This window comes from Brassica oleracea, chromosome C6, assembly GCF_000695525.1.
Source record: "Brassica oleracea var. oleracea cultivar TO1000 chromosome C6, BOL, whole genome shotgun sequence".
NCBI lineage: Eukaryota > Viridiplantae > Streptophyta > Magnoliopsida > Brassicales > Brassicaceae > Brassica > Brassica oleracea.
The window spans coordinates 34,651,811-34,673,591 of NC_027753.1; the positions used below are offsets into that span (position 1 = coordinate 34,651,811).

The window sequence follows — 21,781 nt, forward strand, 5'->3', positions numbered from 1 at the left end:
ATATAAAGGTTTCCTCATTTTTGTAATTTAAAGTCATTTTAAAAAATTCAAAATATAACATATAAGAAAAAATCTAATTTTTTTATTATATGGTTAATGTGATTGTTTAAGTTTTTTTAATAATATAAATTTAAACAAAAATGAAGAAGGATGCAAAAATTGTTATCAAATCTTTATTATTCATAATCATTAATTTCCGTATATATGTAAATCATATTAGGTAATTCCGTAGCTTTTATTTAAGGAAAGAATACACACTTCATATATTTTAGGTTAATATAATGTTCTCTAGTGTTATATAATTATGGAATAATGTGACACCATTAGATTAAACTATATTTTATATTAGATGCTATAGAATTTTTTGAAATGGAATTTAGAAGGCATTTAGAGTGTCACCTAGGATTTAAAGTTTTTTTTAGTTAATACAAAATTAAGGTTCTAATTTTTTAAATGCTTCTCAGTTAATATATAGAGGATCTATAGATGTAAAATCTATGGATATGATGGAAATCTATGATAGATGATCGGCTATAATGATTTTAGTTTATATGGTACACAAATATCAACAACAAAAAATGGGAAGTAGTTATGATTTTGTATATACACACTTTTGCCCGGTTCATAATCATAAGAACCACGACTGGGTCAAAATGATATATATTGTATTTGCACGTCATGGTAGAACCTATGACAGCATTAATGATATTAAAAAACAGAGGGAGTACTTTTCAATGGTATTATTGACTACCAAATTAAATGTATGATATTGATATGGATATCTCTGTATTTCTCTCTCTTATATTTCCGATTCTATTTGTTTTTGATCTGGCAATTTTTTAGCACCAAAATGTCAGCCTATAGTTTTAATCTATTGAGAAATTAAATCAAAAGTTCGTGTTTTCCTATTTAATTAGTGTATACTGTACTACTATCATTTAGCAGCCAAGGGCAAATACATACAAATCTGTGATGTTCCACATCTTACTTTGAGTTTGGACCCGTAACCTAGGGATGCTTTCTCGGAATGTTATGGGTTGTGCTATAAAATCAAAGCTTGTATAATTAAGTCAAGATTCGTCTCAAAGAACAATATCTTGGGAAATGAAATTATGCTCAGATTCAAATCAAAGTTAGCTTTAACAAATCACAATTTCCAATATGATTGACTAAAAACCCCTATTGGCCAAAATCAAAATTGTCGACATGGTTATTGTTTAATACTTTATCAGTTTCAAAAATATGCATATTGTAGATTTTTTACATATAATAAATAAACACATTAAAATTTGATTTTGAATGCATTGTCTTTTGTGAATAACATTTTTTTATAAGTTTTAGCCAATAGAAATTCAATAAACACCATTGATTTTTTTTTTTGAATTTACATTTTTTCATCAAATGATACATTGAAAAAGAAAAAATATGTATTGTTTTGAAATAATATTTTTTTTTCTAAAATATGGATATTTCTTAAACGGAAGGAATACTACACAATTCGCTACGTATGCACTGTATACATGATGACTAATGGCTACTTTATTATTCTCTCCGTTTTCGAAAGTAAGATTTTATAGAGTTTATTCTTGTTCCACAAAAATAGATTTTCTATATTTTTAAGGTATTTTTGAGAAATGAATTGATTAAATTTTATTGGTAAATAGTTATTGGAAAATGTATTGAAAAATAAATTGTAAATTAAATTGTAAACATTTATTATATTTTTAATAAACGTGAAAACTCTAGAAAATCTTACTTTCACTAATATAAATCAGTTTTTTGTAACTTTGTCGTAAATATTATTCATTCTTCATATCACCGATGTGTAACCCATAAAGCCGTGTAATATGTGTACTTTAGAAGTTGCTACGAAAATATATAGCATAAAATTTGAAGGGTAGCTATTAATTAATTAGTTGAGTGTTTGACGGAATGTATTAGTTATAAATTTCTTGGTCATTAGTGTACTACTTTTTACTTTCCAAATAGATGGCACTACTATATTATTATTTTAAAAATACAGTTAGCATAAAATGTATATATAATTGGACATAAACATTGGTTTTACTTACCGTACTGAGTTTCCATAAAAATGTATATATAATGATGATATAAATAGGTCACAAACAAAAAAGATTGGTAGATTTGGGATAAGTTGAACATTGAGTATCCGTTCAGCTTTTGTGTGTAAGTGTAGAATCCGCGATAAGTCGCGTGCAGAGAAAAATGAAAGTCTATGATATAGTGAGTCTAGTGACTCAGAGGGGTCCTGTGGTGCGTGTGGTATCGTTCTCTTCTATGTATTATCCTCATCGTGTGTGTCGTATGGCCACAGCTAACCACAAAGTGAAAGGTGTTAACTTTGTATTTAACGAGTAGGCCCAAATGAGTCAAATTGCCCAATGGTTTTGTGGTCTAAATGGACGTCTCATGTCTTTTTACAAAATCAGGCAAAAGGCCAAGAGAAGTGAGGACACGCTATTTCACATTACATCAGAGTGTTGGAAATCTACACGTTTAGGTTGCAAGGACGAACTAAGAAACGTTAAACTTAGAATAGTAGTAATCGTATAGAAGACGTTTTACCAATATTAACACAACTAGCTGAGGTCATACGGAAAGTGAAGAAATAAAAGAAACTGATGTTGTTATATTATCATTGAAAATGCACCTTGCAGTTTTATTTACTTAACCATCGATTAGAATTTTCTAATGCGCTCCCAACTACCTATAGTTAAATACGTTGGTTTAGTGATTATCTTTCTTCGTTTTATCGGTGAATTACGGAAAAAACACTCTTTAGATCTTTTTCGTTTGGTCTTCCAACTCTTGATCATTAGACAACTTTCACAGCGAATGTGTATACACAACTATCTTCCATATTCCCTTTACAAATAGAGGTGAAAAGGACATGATGAATAACAAACATCTGAAACTCATAATCTGACTTAAGCTACATATGTTTCGAGTTATAGAGGGTTTGGTCCAAAAGAGTTGCCGTAATTCTGGAAGAAGGAAGCTCCTGTCCAGAACAAACGGATCAACAGAATAACCGTAAAGACTGTTCCTCCAAGACTGCATATTACCTGCGAGAAATATGGTTAGTAAAACTGAAGTCAGCCTAATTCACAAACTTCTTATCGTCACCTACAACAACGCTCATAAACAAGCATTCCAAGTACTACGTTCAACGTTCAAAATAGATGGTTATATAAAAACACAGAACATAAACATGAAGTCCAAGCACTCATAGGGTTCGTTTGAGCTCAACGTAGAAGTTAAAATAAAGAGGCTGGATAAGAACGCGAGGAACAAATTCACAGTGATTCGAAGGAAGGGAGATAAGGAGTATGAAGGAGAAATGGCTATTTGGTTTAACACTAGATAGTCCATTTTATTGAGTTTTGAGAAATTTTTAGATAAGTTTTGATCTTTTTACAATTCTCAAACTATGATGCACTAGTTGTAAAAAGGTATTTTTCTTTTGAATTCAATTTAACATTCAATTAAAAAAAAATAAAAAAAATAAAAAAGATATTTTCACCACAGAAAGGTCTTTAATATCCTTGTCTTTCTCATTTGTCACTAATCCTTAAAACATCTCGTTCTAATTCGAAAGATTAACTAACCAAGATAACAGTATAAATATAATCAACACAAACCGCTATTAGATGAGCTGCCAACTCAAAACTAATTGGTAATGACTAGATTAGCTAAATCTTATATATTAATTAAGCTATAGGCTTTTTAACCACTAATTTCACAATATCAAGTAATTATCGACGAAACCAATTTTTGAGTTATATATAGTGAATGAATAGATCTATATTACTTATATATATATTGAGCCCTTTTAAATTTGGGTGTGACAATACATAAATCTAAGTCATACACAAAACACAGAGTGAGCAAAGAAGGCAAAAGATAACACCTCAAGAAATGCTCTCGTAATAGAAAGTGAACCCAATAGCAATATCCCATCTACTGCAAAAGACACCTGCAATTTATCCTTAGGGGTTACTACACAAATCACAAAACGAAGCATATAACAACAATGTTCAGCTGCTCATGGAGAAGGACAAAAAGACTCACGAGTCTAGGAGACATGGCGGCTGGCAAAACGCGACGCGAGGCCTTTTTAGCTCGCTTGGAGACATTCTTGAACATACTCGTTAAGAATCTGACCAGAAGATCCACGCTGCTCTCCCTCTCGTAATCATCCTCTTCGTCGTCTGGAACGACGTCGTATTCGTACCCGTCGAAGAATCGATCGTCCGATTCGTATCTCCTACGCGACTAAGAGCTCAAAGACTGACTCAAGTTTCAAAATTCATCAACAATTCGGATTACAACAAGAGGATTGGAGTACCTGAGAGCCACGGTACGAAGCGAGTGGCCGTTTCACGCGTCGGCGGAGGAGGAAGGTAGAGTCAAAAGAGAAAGGAGCTGCAGAGACGAATCTGCGTGAGACATTGATCAGTTGCAGCGTCGACGATGATGATAAGGTTGTAGCCGATAAAGCCATTAGCGAGCACCGAAGAAACTAAACTATTCAGCAACTGATTTGTAAATAGAAATGGACTAAACTGATAGTAAAATAAATTTAGATCTAATTTTGAAACATACATAAATATAAGGTACTAGTTTGTAAATTAACACAACGTGACAAAACTGCTGACCATTTCAAAACAAAAATATCTTTCAACCAACAAACAGAGAAAAAGCTCTCTCGCTAAAACCCTACCGCCGCGACCACCGACACCGAGAGACTCCGCCGCCGTTAAACCCACCTCCGTTAACCTTTCGACTTGAATGACGAGGTGAAATGCCTCTCAAAGTTTTTGTCTTTCTAGATTTTTAGGTAACTGTAGATGAAAGCTTTAAACTTTAGCTTCCTTGTTTGATTAGTTTCGTTTTCTTGCTGTGCAGGAGAGAACCTGATGATAATCAATGAGATGGACTTATCAGACGCAGTGATTGTGAAATCTAGTAAACTTAAATCAGCTGTGTGGAACGATTTCGACAAGGTGAGAAAAGGAGAGATACACGTGGCAATCTGCAGGCACTGCAAGAAACGTCTTAGCGGTTCGAGCGCGAGTGGGACTTCTCATTTGAGGAACCATTTGATTAGATGCAAGAGGAGAGCTAGTTCCAACGGTGTTGTTGCTGCTCCGCCGGGGAAGAAGAGAGTAGAAACACCACTTGAGTTAGCGATTGTCGACCAGACAAAACATGAACATAATGCTTCTGTAGTAAACTCCGGTTTGGATCAGAGGAGGAGCCGGTTTGATCTAGCTCGGATGATAATCTTACACGGTTATCCGTTAACAATGGTCGAAGACGTTGGGTTCAGAGTGTTCCTTAGAAATTTACAGCCGTTGTTTGAGCCTGTTGTGTTTGAGAGAGTTGAGTCTGATTGTATGGAGATATACGCTAAGGAGAAGCATAAGATCTTTGAAGACTTGGATAAGTTACCTGGGAAGATTGGTATCAGCGTCGATGTGTGGAACGGTGGTGCTTCAGATGATTCTGATGAGTTCTTGTGTTTGGCTGCTCACTATATAGACGACACATGGGAATTGAGAAAGAGAGTTCTCAACTTCTTCATGGTTGATCCGTCTCATACTGATGTAATGCTCGCTGAGGTTGTGATAACATGTTTGATGGAATGGGATATCGACAGGAAGCTCTTTTCTATGGCGTCTAATCGAACTCCTCCCTTTGGTGAAAACGTAGCTAACAAGATCAGAGACAGGTTATCGCAGAACAAGTTTCTTTACTGTAATGGTCAGTTGTTTGACGTGAGTTGTGGAGTTTATGTCATTAACCAGATGGCTCAAGAGTCTCTGCAAGCTTGTTTTGAGACGGTAGACAAGATTCGAGAGAGCATTCGGTGTGTCAAAAGCTCAGAGTTTATTCAGGAGAGTTTCGATGAAAGGGACCTATGTATCGATGACTCAGCGCGGTGGGACACCACTTGTACCATGCTGGAGATTGCGTTAGAGCAAAAGAACGTGTTCTCACTCATGAAACAACGTGATCCTGATTCTTGTGTCTCATGTCCTTCTGATTTGGAGTGGGAGAGGTTAGAAACAGTTGTTGGGTTCTTGAGAGTCTTTGTCGAAGTGACAAACACATTCACAAAGAGCAGCAATAGCTGCTTAACCGCAAACATTTACTTTCCGGAGATATGCGACATACACCTCCGGTTAATCGAATGGACCAAAAGCCCTGATGGTTTCATTAGTTCTTTAGCTGTAACCATGAGGAAGAGGTTCGAGGAGTTCTGGAATAGAAACCACCGGGTTCTAGCCATTGCCACCATATTAGACCCACGGTTCAAAATGAAGCTAGTGGAGTATTACTACCCGTTGTTCTATGACTCCAGTGCGTCAGAGTTTATTGAAGATATCACAGAGTACATCAAAGCGCTTTACAACGAGCATTCTGTAGGATCGCTGTTAGCATCATCAGACCAAGCGCTTGACTGGCAGGAGAATCATCATCATCATCATCATCAGCATGAAGATAGACTCAGAGAATTTGATAAGTACATTAACGAGACAACTACTTCACCAGGTCAAGACTCCAAATCAGATCTTGAGAAGTACCTAGAGGAGCCTCTGTTCCCACGGAACTCAGATTTCGACATACTCAACTGGTGGAAAGTTCACACAGCCAAGTACCCGATCCTCTCCATGGTGGCGCGTAATGTGTTGGCAGTTCCTATGTCGAATGTATCACCAGAGGAAGATCCCTTTGAGAGTTCCCGAAAGAGAAGGATTAGTGAAACCTGGTGCTCGCTTAGACCGAGTACTGTCCAGGCCTTGATTTGTGCACAGGATTGGATCCGTAGTGAACTAGAAAGCTCTTGAATCTCTCTGGATTCATCATTTTTTTTGTTTAGATCTCAGCTTCTCCAGCTTGTTTGTGTATTATATGTAGCTCTCAACAACAATTGCTTTATTCATATGGACCAGAATCTATTGTAACGCTTTGTATCAGTTAAAAGGTTACACATTCTTAACTAAAAACCAAAAAGACAACTACGAGTTTAACGAACAGGAAATGAAATTACAGAACAAGGTTAAGGATGTTTTTTTCTTTTTGGGTACTTACAAAAAGTAATCTGGAGTTTTGCGTGTAGTTTCGGGTTCTACTTGACGTGGGGCTGGATCGAACTGAAGGAAGTTCTGGTCCATGTTCTCGTCGATCTCTAGAATCGCAGCCATGTTGCCGCATCGGTAGCAATAGTTTGGGGCGCTAAACACAGTCACGACGTTCTTCTCTTGGCACCAATTGTAACCTTCCATGACAAGTTGGTGTGCTCTTGAAATCAGACTGAGTCCATTGGTGTGGTTAAACTGAGTAGCGATATCTTGTCCGAACGTGTAGCCTGCTCCACGAGGAGATATCCCCCAACCGCATCTATCATCTGGATCAGACCATAACAGATCACACATAGGTCCTTCATGTGGAACCTAGAGAGAGACAAAAAAATTTGTCTCGTTAACATATAAAGTAGCAAAAGTGGTCCGGTCTTGACTTTACGTAAGGATTTAGGAACTCACCTCTTGGATTCGATCTAGAGAACGGATGTTGTCAAGTGTATCTAAAGAAGGTGAGAGCCCTCCATGTAAACAGAAAACCTAGAAAAGAAGATAAGTTTTCCATAGTTCAAGTCAAAAACGGTGGAAGCAGATAATAGATTTTAAGGTAATATTAAAAGGCTCATTGGTGCTTGAACCTGACTCTCAATGAGAGCTGTAAGAGGAAGATAATCAAAAAGGTCAGTGAAGTGTTTCCAGACATTAGCATTTCCATATTTTCTCAAGCACTCATCATAAAATCCATACCTGAAAAGGTAACAAGGCTTAAAAAAACAAGAATTTACAAGGAACAAATGATTCTTTGCATTTATTTTCCAATAGAAGGTGAGACTATTAAAACGTACACTTGAGTAATTTGGCGGCTTTCGTGATTCCCTCTTAAGATGGTAAGCCTATCTCTATAGCGAACTTTGAGTGCTACCAAGAGCGACACTGTCTCCACAGAATAATACCCTCGATCTTCACAAAATTCAACACAATTATGAGATAAAGGAGGCAAAATAATACACACACAACTCTCAGTACAAAAACTAGTCGCTTCTCTTCATCTATACAACCAATTACTAAAAGAATGGCTTTTCTCAATGGCAAAGATCTTTTAAAACTAAATGCAATGTAGCAGAAAGTCTACCAAAATCAACAATCTTATAACCTTTTCCGATTAGACAATAAGATTGACTAAGCTGAATATGTTTCCGACTAATTAGTGCTACCGAATCATATCTTCTTCTTCTTTTTTTTTTTTTTTTCAATACCAGGTGATTTGGGGCCGAAGACTAATCCTCCAGCCCCGAAACTACATCATGTAATATTAGTTTCACCCCAGAGTCACTCGAACAGAGGACTCTGAGACAATGGCCATGATCTTTTTCAGTTGAGCTAATGACCTCTGGTTAAATGATTAAAGCTACAATAATCTACAATGTGAACACAAAGTCCACAATAAGAACTAAAATCAAAAGTCATCAAATCAGGAAAAAAAATCAAATCCACGCATATACAATTCTCCGGTAAACGAACTAGAGACTCTGACCTACGTAATCGCCCATGAAGAGATAATTGGTGTCAGGCGAAGAACCACCCATCTTAAAAAGCTCAATCAGATCGTAAAACTGGCCGTGGATGTCGCCGCAGACGGTGACCGGACACTTAACCGGCTGAACATTCCACTCCTCCACCAGAATCGCCCTCGCTTGCTCGCACAGCGTCTTCACCTCCGCCTCGGACAACGCTTTACACTCCATCAGCTGCTCGATCTGACGATCGACGTCTCCCGTCTCCGGCATCGTCTTCTCCTTCCCTCAGATCCGATCCCCGATCTGACCAAAAACTCAAAATCCGGATTCGGTTAGTATTGGATCCGGATGCGGATGCTCCGTCTTCTTCGTATTTGGATTCGAATTATCTACCATCACTCAGTTCCCCATAGCAAAAATGCGAATTTCAATTTCGTTGGAACTCTGCATTTGTTTTCTTGTCGCTGATTAATTTTGATCTCTTTTTTTTTGTCCGGGTCAAAAGTCCACTGTGGGAGACTGACACGTGGCTTTTTGGCGCGGCGTGTAACGAACTTGCCGACTAGGCTCATTACGTATGGCTTTCTTGGAAGTTAGCCCGTTCGGCGAGGTGATACTCGGCCCAATTAAATTGAAAGAGTGACCTTGTTCTTTTTTTTTTCGGTATTGTTTTACTACTTCTCACTTGAATATTATTTTGTCTTACAAACTAAACTAGCAGACACTAGAGGTAGGCGTTTGGAAACCCATTCGGGTTTTGATTCGAGTCTATTCGAATTTTAAATTTTTGGGGTTAAAGATTTCGACCATATTCAGATATTTATTAATTTTGCTTCGGGTGCGGTTTGGATTTTTGCGGGTCCAGATAACCGGTTTAAATTATTGTTATTTTTTAATTAAAATTTATATATACTTTAAAAATTTTCAAAATATAAAACCAAAATAATATATAACTATAAATTTGAATAATGGATGCCAAAATACCTAAACTTAACATAAAATTAGTTTATCATCAATATTTCGATGGAGAATCAATAAATATTTCAAGTAGTTTTGGTGTTTTAATTTTTTAGCTGTTTTAGATATTTAATTTTGACTATTTATATATATTTTCAAGTATTTACAAATTTTCAAAATATTTTCTATTTTTGGATATTTTGGATATTAAATCTGAAAATAATTAATATATTTAACTATAAAAATCTAATTTGGATATATTCGGTACTCGAAATATTTTGGTTCGGATCATGTTCGATTTTAATTCTCTAGATACAAATTTTTTTGAAATCATTCGAATATTTAACCAATTTTGGTTCAGATTTGATGATACTACTTTTTGGATCTTTTTCGGGTTTGGATTTTTTGCCCAGTCATACCAAACACTGTAGTGGGTCAATTATTATTTCACTTTATTTATTGTCTTTACAATGAATTAAAGAGAATTTGCCAAAACTAACCCACAACTTGATTTTAACCCCAAATCTATATTCAAACTTGAATCAAATGCAAAACTAACCTAAAAGTTTTGTGAAATTACAGTCGAGCCCTTGTGACCAAACAAAAAAACAGAAGTCATTTTTACGAATATAGCCCCAGTAAGTCGTCTGAGTCGTCTGAGATGTTGGAAGTCGTCTGGATGACTTTTTTGTAAGTCGTCTGGTACCAGTTTATCTTAAAAATAATTTATAAATTTTGTAAAAAATATTGTGATGAGCGAAAAACAAAAATCATGTAATTATAAATAGTTTTAAGTGATATAAATTAAGATATGATAAAATTGATTTGTTTTCAAGATAGATGAGTGGAAGTAGTGAATCATGATATTCTTTGGTTTAGGGGTTTGGCAAACATATGTTGTAGTATTGTATGTATTCTTAAGGTTAGATTTTGGAAAGCTGAAATATTTTTTTCAAAAATTAATTTTCACTTATATGTGTTTATTTCTGTGTATAGTAAACACTTTTCAAGTTTGATTTGATTTTATGAAGTGTTTAATTAGATAATTAATTTTAGGGGTTATGTTTAGGGTGTAGACGACTTATATTTCAGTCGTCTGGTGAATAATTTTACCCAGACGACTTATATTTCAGTCGTCCACATCGTACCGAACCTTTAATTTTACCAATGTACGTTTTAACCTAACCAGATCATTTACTACACATATAAAAACTATTTTTTTCATTTTTTCACAACTTTACGAAACCCTAGCGTCGTTTCACTCCAAAGGCGATTTCGAAGGCGATAAGACGAAAACCCTACCGTGATCATGTTATGCCGTTCTCTTCGCCGGTAATCTCTCCTATTACGACGAATCTCGTTTCTCCTTCATGCCGTAGAGTATTTTCGTAGTTTAAACTGACCACCCGCTTCCTTTTTTTTCAGATCTGAAATCTCATTTGCCAAACTCCGCTGCCGGTATGTTATTTCTCATGTCTTAAGGCGTTTAGCCGCCGGAAAACCCTAAAAATTGTAGTCTTGATTCTTCTTTTCCCGTCGATTTGCAGATCTGTAACCGCTTGGGACCACATCTTCTCCTACCATATCTTCTCCGACAATATCTTCTCCGACTGTAAGTCGTCTGGTCAACGCAGATGTTATTTTTGCAATTGACTTTGAAATGTGTTATCTGAGACAACTGAAAAATAAGTCGTGTACTTTTGTTTGGTTAAAAAAAACTCCAAAAAAGCTAGACGACTTACATTTCAGTCGTCATAGGTTAGTTTTGCATTTGACTGGATTATTTCAGAAGTTTGACTTTCCTGGACGACTTACATTTCAGTCGTCTGGTGAATAATTGAAATATCAATATTTTATTTAAACTCGACGACTTACAATTAAGTCGTCATAGGTTAGTTTTGCAATTGAAAAATAAAACTTCAATATTTAATTATATATAGACGACTTACAATTCAGTCGTCCGTCCGACGTCCTGGATTTACGAGGTTTGACCAGAATCTCCTGGACGACTTATGATGGAGAGAATATTTGGATATATTCCAAATATCATTATTATTTATTAATAGGATAATTACTTTTATTGTTTTAATAGTTTTCCTATTTTAATTAGGATTAGGGTTTTATGGCTTTTGTGTTTTCATATAAATAGACTTCTAGGCTTATAGTTGTATTCGGTAGTTTTGATAATGATTTAATAAGAGATAGATTTTATACGAGCTTTATAGCACGGGAAAGAGTATTTCCAATCTAAGAGGTTTTTATAACCACTGTGAAGAGTATTCACAAACCCTAAAGAGCTTTTGATTAAGCAATGTGAAGAGTATTCACAAAACCTAGAAGCTTCCGCTACATCAATTGGTATCAGAGCCAAACGGTTATATTATCTTGATCGCAGATGCATCTACAACAACAACAACTAGCTGAGATCGTGGAGGAGTTTAAACAAGAAATCAGCAAGTTTAAACAAGATATCAGCAAGGCTTTGAAGAAGTTGGAACAAGATATTTGCAAGGTATTTAATAAGTTTGAACAAGCGTTAAAGAAGATCGAAGAAGCACGAGCTCAAGATATGCAATTGGATGATGATGAAGATGACGACAGTTTTATCGAAGATGATGTCTGTGTTGTCGACTTTGTCTTTAAAGATGAATCCTTTGAAAATCGGATCCGTGCAAAAATAGGGAGTAATCGTGTTGATGAAGATTTTGTGCAGAATCTTAGTAACCTGCTCCTTGTGCAAAAACGGATTTGTGAAGATTCAAGTTACAAACAGATCCGTGCAAAAATCATGCAAACACATGTTGTTGAAGATTCTTGGAAGAGTTTTTCTTGGAAAACGTTTTGGAATCAAAGACCATGATCAAGATTCGAGGACGAATCTTCTCCAACCCGGAGAGAATGATGGAGAGAATATTTGGATATATTCCAAATATCATTATTATTTATTAATAGGATAATTACTTTTATTGTTTTAATATTTTTTCTACTTTAATTAGGATTAGGGTTTTATGGCTTTTGTGTTTTCATATAGATAGCCTTCTAGGCTTATAGTTGTATTCGGTAGTTTTGATAATGATTTAATAAGAGATAGATTTTATACGAGCTTTATAGCACGGGAAAGAGTATTTCCAATCTAAGAGGTTTTTATAACCACTGTGAAGAGTATTCACAAACCCTGAAGAGCTTTTGATTAAGCACTGTGAAAAGTATTCACAAAACCTAGAAGCTTCCGCTACATCAACTTACATGTAAGTCGTCGGTCGGACGACTGAATTGTAAGTTGTCTGGGTATAATTAAATATTTAAGCATTTTTTTTCAATGGCAAAACTAACCTACGACGACTTACATGTAAGTCGTTGGGTTTTAATAAAATATTGATATTTCAATTTTCCACCAGACGAGTGAAAAATAAATCGCCATGAATGTCAAAATCCCGACAAAATCCAGTCAAATGCAAAACTAACCTATGACGACTTACATGTAAGTCGTCTAGGTTCTTTGGAGATTTTTTTTTTGTAACCAAATAAAAGTAGACGACTTATATTTCAGTCATCTCAGAAAACAGATTTCAAAGTCAATTGCAAAAATAACCTCTGCATTGACAAAACGACTTCCAGGTAAGTCGTCTACAACCAGACGACTTACCTGGGAAGTCGTCTGGACAAACATATCTGGAAAAAACTCGATTTCATACCTTAAATTGGTGAAATAACTTCATTAGCACACATAAGGCTTCTCCAAGCACACATAATCTCAAACGAAAGTGACTCACCCAGAATCGTTAGCTTCTATGACTCTATGAACCATAAAAAAATGTAGAATCAAAATCTTGGGTTTTTTTAGCTGAATGTGGAGAGAAAGTGAGAGAGATGTTGTGTTTAGTTCATAAGAATGAAGAAAGAAGAAGGGTAAATCGATTTTTGGAGCATTAAGAGCTTTAAATTGGTTGTTTATGGTGTTTCGGATATTGATGACAATGACAATCTTGTAATTATTTGAAGATGATGAGGGTGAGAGAGTAAAAATGTCATTTTCGAAAGAAAAAAAAATTGATGGTATTTTCGTGAATTATATCAACTTGTAGGGTGAATATGACAAAACTAATTTCTAAAAAAAAAGATGTTAGTTTTGTGTTTGACTTTGAGTTTGAGGTCAATTTTGCAAAAAGTCCATCAACTAATTGGTAATTATCAGAGTTTAACTAAATTATCTAGAGCGAGAGGAGCCGTCAATCGTCATATATAGTTTGAATGCTCCAGCTTTAGACTAGTCTTCCGTCGCTTTTGATTCTCGACGACTAGAAGGGAAAAAATAACAGACCAAAAAAAGTTGATTAATTATTATGTCTATTAAGTATGTTTCATTCATGGGTTTGATAATTCAAACTAAAGACATTCAAACTCTGCAATTTTGTACTTAGATTACTTCTCAATTTTCTTGTATAAATATAAGAGGTTTGCACCTCAATGTAAATAGTAAAACCCCCTTTTGAAACCTCCAATTTAATTTGTTGACATTCAGTTTCTAGTTGTTATCTAATAATCTTAATTAGTGATAGTTTGCCAATAGTTTTATTTCATTAAGCACACATCTCATAACTAGTCATATCGTAAGATAGATTGGGGTATATACAGATTAAATGCTAAAATGTTTTTGGTTTTATGTTGTGTAGATCGGTTATGTAACAAATTAATAAATCAAGTTAATTACTAGTTATTTTATATGTTAAGATTAGTGAAATTAATTTTGAAATGGGTGGAAGGGATATGAAACAGAGAGTAGTGGTGGAGTTAACCCCACAAACGAACAAAATAATAAAAGATGGGAAAAAGCATAATACAAAGAAGCAATGTGTTGTGGTCTCCTTTATTTAGAAGAACCATTACACACATTCTCCTTTTAAAGCTCATATTTTTTATATAAAAAACGTATATGCCATTCCATTCATGAATAATAAAAGACTGATATATCAGATCTTTGAAGACATCTCTTTTATTTTCTCTTTGCAAGAATATATGCTTTCAGAATACATCAATAATAACGGACTCGTATTTTTTTTGTAATGGTTGGATAACCTCTTCTGAAGTACAATATTTTTTTTATTTTTTTATTTTTTTTATTTTTTTTAGCAACCAGAGATGGACTATTTATATTATCTTCAAAAAAACCTTGCGTGAAATCACTGTTAATCATCTAAGTTCAAAAAAAAAAAGTACAATATTTTTCGTTGCACATACAATTCCATCTTATTAATTTTTTGGTTAAAAAGTGTGATTATAATTAAAAAGCTGCATAATATTTTGTTTTATCAACTCTAAAATAGCATGTTATCTAGAACAAAATATTGTATCATTATCACTTTTTTCTAATAAACATGCATGTTACTTGCAGTTGCAGAAACAAAAAGCACTCATTTTATATGTTTTCAAATAAATCTTTAACCTATTTTAGTAAATGTTCATCATCATTTAGTGCAATTACCCACATACAATGTGAGAAAAGGAAGATCATAAATGTAATTTAAAGATGGAAAATAGAAAGAAACCAATATAAGAAGTGCAATGTGAGAAAACAGGATTGCATGCATGTACCTATACTTCTTCTTCTTCTTCTTCTTTTGTTTCTTGGCAATTGTATAAAATGTTTATACTTATATAGGGTTTCCTCTTGCTAACTCAATAATATTTCTTCGCTAGGTACAAAAAGAAAACATTCAAAGAAACAGAAGTGTAGGGTCACAAATATTTTGAGCATATTTAAAAGATTCGATCCCAAATGAACAGGAAAAGAGAATCTAGCAACATTTTACAAGACCTATTTGCCAACAAATACTTCTCTCTCTTCCCCAAGCTTTCACTGTACTTATGCTCTTCCCGGTGGCCGTCTTGATTTTCCTGCTCTCCTGTATACATAATACAGATTTAAGATTTAAAAATCACTATATAACTTAGTTACTTAATCTAAATCTTTTACTTATTCTCTGTACTTTAATATAACCGATACCAAATATATAACCTTGATCGATTGATACATACGTCAACTGACTCGCTAATACAATTAACATGGAAGTACTATAACTATATATATTGTTTTCCAAAAATATTATTTGAGATCTTAAGTGGTTTTTTCTATAAAACTAATATATGAGGTGAAAGAAAAAGGAGACTATTTAAAGGGCTAAAGCTTCCATAAAGGGAAAAAGAAAGTTTTTAAAAGAAGACATCTTATGATGAGTAATTAAAAACAAGATTGTTAACGTATAGACTGAATAAAGCTAGCAGACAGCCTTTTGAGAGCCTCTGTTATATGTCTCGCCGAATCTGAGTTAGCTAAAAGAAACAAAGAGTTTATTTTTTTAAGTATTTTTTTGGTAAAAGTATATGTATATGGTGGCCAAAAAGAAGTGCTTATACATAATAATATAATGCGCAGATATACATCCACGAATAAATTAGCTTGCTTGATTTCTTTTGATTTATTAAACGAAACAAGAATGGCAACGAGAGTGATCTTCTTCGATAAACTTATACGTTGTTTTTGGATTGATATCAATGGAACTCTATTAACAGACGGGGATGTTTCCTCGTTGTTATCTATATTAGCATGGAGTTATCACTGCTATGCCATATATTGCTGAAAAGAACAACACATATAGACATGCAAGATTTGTTGATTGCAAGTGATAGATGAAATAAGAAATCGGTAAAGAACCTGTTATGTATAGGATCGGATCCACGAGGCACTTTTCTTTTGCTGCCAGCGTAGCTAAGATCACCATGTCTTGTTCCATCTTCATGCTCCTTACCGTGTGTAATGGAGTTTTTCATCGACATAATGGTAGTAGTCTCTTTTGTTGTGTCGGCTTCGTTGTTGTTTTGTAATGCAAACGCATCGATCATTAGAAGAGTGACTAAACCGACCGTAAATAGTGTACGAGAAAACAACTGGAGACGAAGGGATTGGAGATTTCGCATGGTTTCTAGCCTTGTGGGTTTTGTTTGGGTCTTATCTTCGTTGGTTGGTGGAAATAAGGACAGAAACTAACATCGATCGAATTAGTAGGTTTTATTCGATTTTTCTATTTGAAACTATAATAGAGAACAAAGAAGAGTGAGAACAAAAGCATGAGAGAGATAGAGTCTTATCACTTTGATGAGTTAGGATGGTTGGTGTTCTTTATATGTTCGATGGTTTTTATTCTCTTTAATATGGTTAACTTTACTCGAAACATTAGGATAGAGAGAAAGATAATCTAGGCTATGAATCTTTATATTTTTCCGTGAGATATATTTTTCATATTATCTTTAAGCATGAATCCGTATTTTTATGTCGTCTCTTTTTGTCCCAAAAATCTAAATATACCAGAATGAAACACAATACTTTTCATAGAATTAAATTTTTTAAAAAATTGGAGAAAAGAGAGAGAATGATATCTAGAACAGCTGTTCTGAAACGTGACATGGAGGGAATATATTTAGTAGCCTTTGCTTTATGTGCATGAGAAGGTTCCGATACGAGTTAGTATTTGAGTTTTTTTTTTCGTGTCGTGTATTTTCATGCTGTTTTATGTAATATACTCAGATTAGACATTGTACTTTTCTCACGTACATTTCATCCCTTTCGTATCCAAAAGGTAAAGCTAAGCACATGACAATGCAATGCATACCCGAATTTATAGCCATATTTTATAAAAATCTAAGAATTACTCTCATTATGTGTATGTATATTCCATTAATTTCACAAATCTAATTTTACGGATTGGATACGTGTGTGTGCATGATATTTTGCACATAGGTATAATTAATGTATTATATATAGTATCTACCTAGTTCCGTTTAACCGCCATCTCTTTTATATATGTATCTAGTATTTAGTTACAGCATAATTTTTTTTTAGTTACAGCATAATTTGGTATATATATATTATTTTTTTGAGCAAAACATAATTTGGTATATATAACCCGATATATCACTCGTTTTACCCAAAAAAAACTTGATATGTTATATTTGTTGCTTATCTCCGAACTTGAAGACACCAACATAAACTTCATTATAAGGGCTCACATACCGCAAACTTCGAATAATCTAAAAAGGTTAGCAATATTATACGTTAGCCAAACATATATGCGTTAACCACCTTAATCCTTCTTTATGTATCTTAAATAAGATTATATGCATATATTAAAGTTTGCTGAAATAAAGATGAGAATGACAACATTGACTAGACCCATGATTAAAAATTGTTCCTTGGGAATATATTTATATCACTGTCACATAGCAGCCGTAATTTATATATTTTTGTCTACATATTAAGATTCATACCAATTTTTGAAATACATATTGTGGTAAGCCACTTATTACAAAAGGAAGAAGAGGAGCTAATGTTCATGAGTAGATAAAGAGAAGAAAATTTCCAACAGATGAGAGCTTACTGTCATGAGTGTCATGTAGCAGCCGTAATTTATCCCATAGTATATATATTTATTTTGTAGAGCATATGATACATATTGTTGATCTCACCAATCAAAATATAACCATATTGTACATGAATCCCACTTCAAAATATAACCATATTGTACATGAATCCCACTTCAAAATTTGTTTACCTTTCCTAAAAGAGTAACCGTATAATTGCCCAGAGAATCTTATGCCTTTGTGTTGCTCAATAGCTTCAAGCTGAAGTAACAAAAAATGGCATTTACATATTCATTTTAAATATAATATATTATCATGTACACAAGCTCCACTAGTAATGTGGTGGCCGTTCCCGTCTATAGGATTCCTATATATTTGTCTATGCCCATTCAACATTTACATACTGCATACCACTAATTTTTTTCTGTGTTTTATAAACATTTCAGCTCAAAGCTATTATGACTAATGTCATAGGAAAAAGTCACATTTTGTATGTAAAAAAGGTTTTTTTTATGAATAAATTTAACATTCTTTCGGGAAAAAAATCCAGTCAATGTAGTCGTCATAAAACTAAGCTAACTAAATATGTATATAATTTCTAATGTAAAATGTGAACCATATTTTCACTATATTATATATTGGATAACATTATAAACTTACAAATAAACGAGAGATACACGGTATATAGTTAAAAAAAACATACGCAGAAATGTGGATGATTGATTGAAATATAATTGTAGAAAAAATGATTTAAAATTTAGTCCATAGCATATTTTAGTGTAGCTGTATTTGATGTAAGTTTAAAAACTAAATAAGAAAAGATAAAAAAAAAACTCATACAACAATATATTTTTCTACAGTTTAGTAATAATGTTTAGAAAATAGAGTTCTTCATTATTTCTTTATTTTGGATTATAATTTTAAATAAAATATGATTGATAACTTTTATGGTTGAAGTGAAAACTAAAGGTAAAAGCATTTGTTACATCTCAACCAATCACTCAAAAACTAATCTTTAATTTATTATAGCGAGACAAAATATCTTTTTTTGTCTCTAAATTTTAAATAATTATATGATAGATCTTTTAAACCCCGAATTAATTAAATCAATATATGCATTGATCATCTATCTCTAATAAGTAATTGATTGTTTCAAGTGTTTTAAATTTTAGGGCCAGCATGCAGGTGATGCAAGCAGGGCCGGTCCTGGGCAAAGCCTAACGAAACATTGGCCTTAAGCCCCCAAATTTTTTTGAAAAAAATACATAGAAAAAAAGCCCCCAAAAAATTTTTTTAGGCCCCCAAATTTACCAAAAAAAAATTTTAGCTGGAACTTTTTAAAAACCGCCTACAGCCCCCTAAATCTCGGGGCATGCAAGGTGAATCAAGTAGAAACGAGTTGGAGGAGAAAAACATCGGAATATCAATGTGTAGGCAGAGAGTGAGAAAGTTGAACATGTAGCTGAAACGATTAAGTCGAGAAGAACGATCGAGTGAATGTGATTTTGCCGGTTGGTCAAGAATAGTAATGCATGTTTTTTGTATTATGTTGATAAAACCAAACAGATTTATTCCAAGAGTGCAACATATTCCAAGTTTACGAGGCCAAAAATAGACCTGGTGAGGAAGAGGAGGCAGACATCTCAATCAAAATTTTCAATATTTTTACAAAGAACATATCAAGATTAGAAATCTAGAGAGTGGTAATAGTATATTTGGTAGAGTAAAACAATAGAGGGAAGGAGAAGCTTCATTTTCTAGTATTGCACCAGAGGCAGACTCCACTTGCTTCAACTGATCTCTTGCGTTAACCCCTTCCTAGCAACAAAGTAAGCTCTTCACAGAGGTTCAAGATCAAGCAAGTATGCTCAATAAAGATATATAAGTGATGACATCATTTCAATGGAGTGAACGTTCTTCTTAAGATAAAAGAGTAAAAGGGTAATAAACAATTTCGTAATATATGAAACAAAGTAGCCCCAATTATATGAGTGCCCTGCACACGAGCAATATCTCTGTGACTCTGTGTTTTCGTCTCCTGAGCAAACCTACCAACGGTTCGCTCGGTGTTGACAAACAATGGTTTATACCATAATGCTAATAGTTTGTGCAAATCAAAGTGGTTTGCTCGAACTCGACTTAATTATCATATCAAGATGGCAAAAACTCATATGTTTCTTACTTGTCTCTTGCACAAAACCTCTTCAGAGAAATCGCACCACATCTCATCACCAAGGTTCAACACCAAGTAATCGTTCTTAATGATAACATCTTTTTCAAATGGGAATTGATCTCAGCAATGGGGTCATAAACAATTAGTCATTTAAAGAAACAAGTAGTATCCAGTTATATCAAACCCCTAAAAGCTTAATTCTATACACTCAGATCAAATATCTCTGTTTCTCGCAACAATGGAAAAAAAAAACGTTGAAAGCTTCTACATATATAGAAAAAGGTGGTGCCCTTAAAACCGCGAATTGCTTTGTGATCTTCCAGTGGATACTCCGGCCATCGGTACTGTCTGTTTCTTTCTGTAGTATACAAATGATCCACTTACGAGTAACAGTCCAAGCATAACCGCCTGCCCATTTATTTTTCAAATGATCTTACGTCAGGACTAAGAGCCAAAATCACTAAAGTAATGAAGTGTTTTTTTTTTATCTTTATGTTACCTCAAAACCAAGAACTGAAACTCTCTCCTCATCTGAAGAAGGAACACAGCTTCTATAAGTTTTGTAAGACTGAGACTTCTTAGCTTTCAATGCTGGTGTAGAGTCATCACGCAGGTTCCTCTGTTTCACCGATGCATCAACAACTTCTCCGTCATCATTACTGACATTAGGCTGATGATCATTTTGTTGAGTCTCTTCCGCATCTTTCTTGTGTGAAGAAGCTTCTCCTCCTCCTCCTCCTCTCACCTCTCTACATTTAAAAGGAATTCGATAACCCGTTTCACTGCAACGATACTTCTCTTTTCTCTACATTCAAAATCAAGAATCAATCAAAGCAAGGATCAAGATCAACGTATTGAGCTTAACTTGTAAATCAAACCCTAGATTCTGAATTGAGTAATTGACCATCCAAAGCATCAAGCAAACACCATACAGATTCGATTCCAACAGAGAACAGTAAAGCAGATTCTCGATTGAATTTGAGAGAGAAGAGAACCTTTTCGGAGGAATTGCAGGAGACGCAAGGACCTGAAGGAGAGCATTCGAAGGTGACGTTGCTTCCTTTCGGAGTTTCTTTGAAACCTAGAAGGACCCTACGCCCACCGCTTCTAAACTCGTCGTCTCCGTTGTCTCTGTGGAGGTTAGATGGAATCAAACAGTGATAATTAACATTTTCTAGATCGAGAGATCGATAAGCGAGAGATCTAAGAAGGAAATTGAAGTACGAAACTGTTCATGTGATCTGGCGAGAGACGATGATGAGACTGCAACAGCGTAGACGAAGACGATGATCAGATCCAGTGGAGATCTCAGAGAAGCCATCTTCTTCGTCGTTCAAGGAAAAAATCTCGCAGAAAATAAAAGAAAAGAAGAAAAAAAAGAATACGAATATTGACAGAAATGGTCCGGTATTACTCTACTTTTATAAATTCACCTTACAACTTATAGATTTTTACATTTCAAACCCGATAGTTTTAATTATAATATCTAGATCCACAATATTAAGTGTGGGTAATGTGGATAGACCGACTGATAGGAATATTCTTTCATACTGTATGTTGTCCTCGACAAGGTTTGATTAAAGACTTTAAACATCTATATTATTAAATAT

At 34.2% G+C, this 21,781-nt stretch overlaps 5 protein-coding genes across 5 annotated transcripts; 1 reads left to right on the top strand and 4 right to left on the bottom strand.

Moving 5' to 3' along the window:
• Nucleotides 1-2,829: 2,829 nt before the first annotated feature.
• On the bottom strand, nucleotides 2,830-4,586 carry LOC106300241. The gene is made up of 4 exons (XM_013736343.1): nucleotides 4,370-4,586; nucleotides 4,093-4,296; nucleotides 3,932-3,997; nucleotides 2,830-3,086 (listed from the first exon to the last, which is right to left on the bottom strand). The coding sequence occupies exons 1-4, from the start codon at nucleotides 4,523-4,525 to the stop codon at nucleotides 2,970-2,972; spliced, it is 543 nt and encodes a 180-aa protein (XP_013591797.1). The 5' UTR covers nucleotides 4,526-4,586; the 3' UTR covers nucleotides 2,830-2,969.
• Nucleotides 4,587-4,673: 87 nt separating this feature from the next.
• Nucleotides 4,674-6,935, top strand: LOC106300239 (zinc finger BED domain-containing protein RICESLEEPER 1-like). The gene is made up of 2 exons (XM_013736341.1): nucleotides 4,674-4,820; nucleotides 4,930-6,935. Exon 2 carries the CDS (start codon nucleotides 4,941-4,943, stop codon nucleotides 6,873-6,875), a length of 1,935 nt encoding a protein of 644 aa, XP_013591795.1. The 5' UTR covers nucleotides 4,674-4,820; nucleotides 4,930-4,940; the 3' UTR covers nucleotides 6,876-6,935.
• A 7-nt stretch (nucleotides 6,936-6,942) lies between these two features.
• LOC106300240 (serine/threonine-protein phosphatase PP2A-5 catalytic subunit) lies at nucleotides 6,943-9,105 on the bottom strand. Its single transcript, XM_013736342.1, has 5 exons — nucleotides 8,644-9,105; nucleotides 7,955-8,069; nucleotides 7,748-7,856; nucleotides 7,572-7,649; nucleotides 6,943-7,481 (listed from the first exon to the last, which is right to left on the bottom strand). Exons 1-5 carry the CDS (start codon nucleotides 8,894-8,896, stop codon nucleotides 7,116-7,118), a joined length of 921 nt encoding a protein of 306 aa, XP_013591796.1. The 5' UTR covers nucleotides 8,897-9,105; the 3' UTR covers nucleotides 6,943-7,115.
• A 6,207-nt stretch (nucleotides 9,106-15,312) lies between these two features.
• Nucleotides 15,313-16,750, bottom strand: LOC106298963 (CLAVATA3/ESR (CLE)-related protein 26-like). The gene is made up of 2 exons (XM_013735091.1): nucleotides 16,296-16,750; nucleotides 15,313-15,486 (listed from the first exon to the last, which is right to left on the bottom strand). Exons 1-2 carry the CDS (start codon nucleotides 16,556-16,558, stop codon nucleotides 15,447-15,449), a joined length of 303 nt encoding a protein of 100 aa, XP_013590545.1. The 5' UTR covers nucleotides 16,559-16,750; the 3' UTR covers nucleotides 15,313-15,446.
• A 3,520-nt stretch (nucleotides 16,751-20,270) lies between these two features.
• On the bottom strand, nucleotides 20,271-21,536 carry LOC106298444. The gene is made up of 4 exons (XM_013734571.1): nucleotides 21,401-21,536; nucleotides 21,167-21,302; nucleotides 20,671-20,976; nucleotides 20,271-20,579 (listed from the first exon to the last, which is right to left on the bottom strand). The coding sequence occupies exons 1-4, from the start codon at nucleotides 21,490-21,492 to the stop codon at nucleotides 20,463-20,465; spliced, it is 651 nt and encodes a 216-aa protein (XP_013590025.1). The 5' UTR covers nucleotides 21,493-21,536; the 3' UTR covers nucleotides 20,271-20,462.
• Nucleotides 21,537-21,781: the final 245 nt, after the last annotated feature.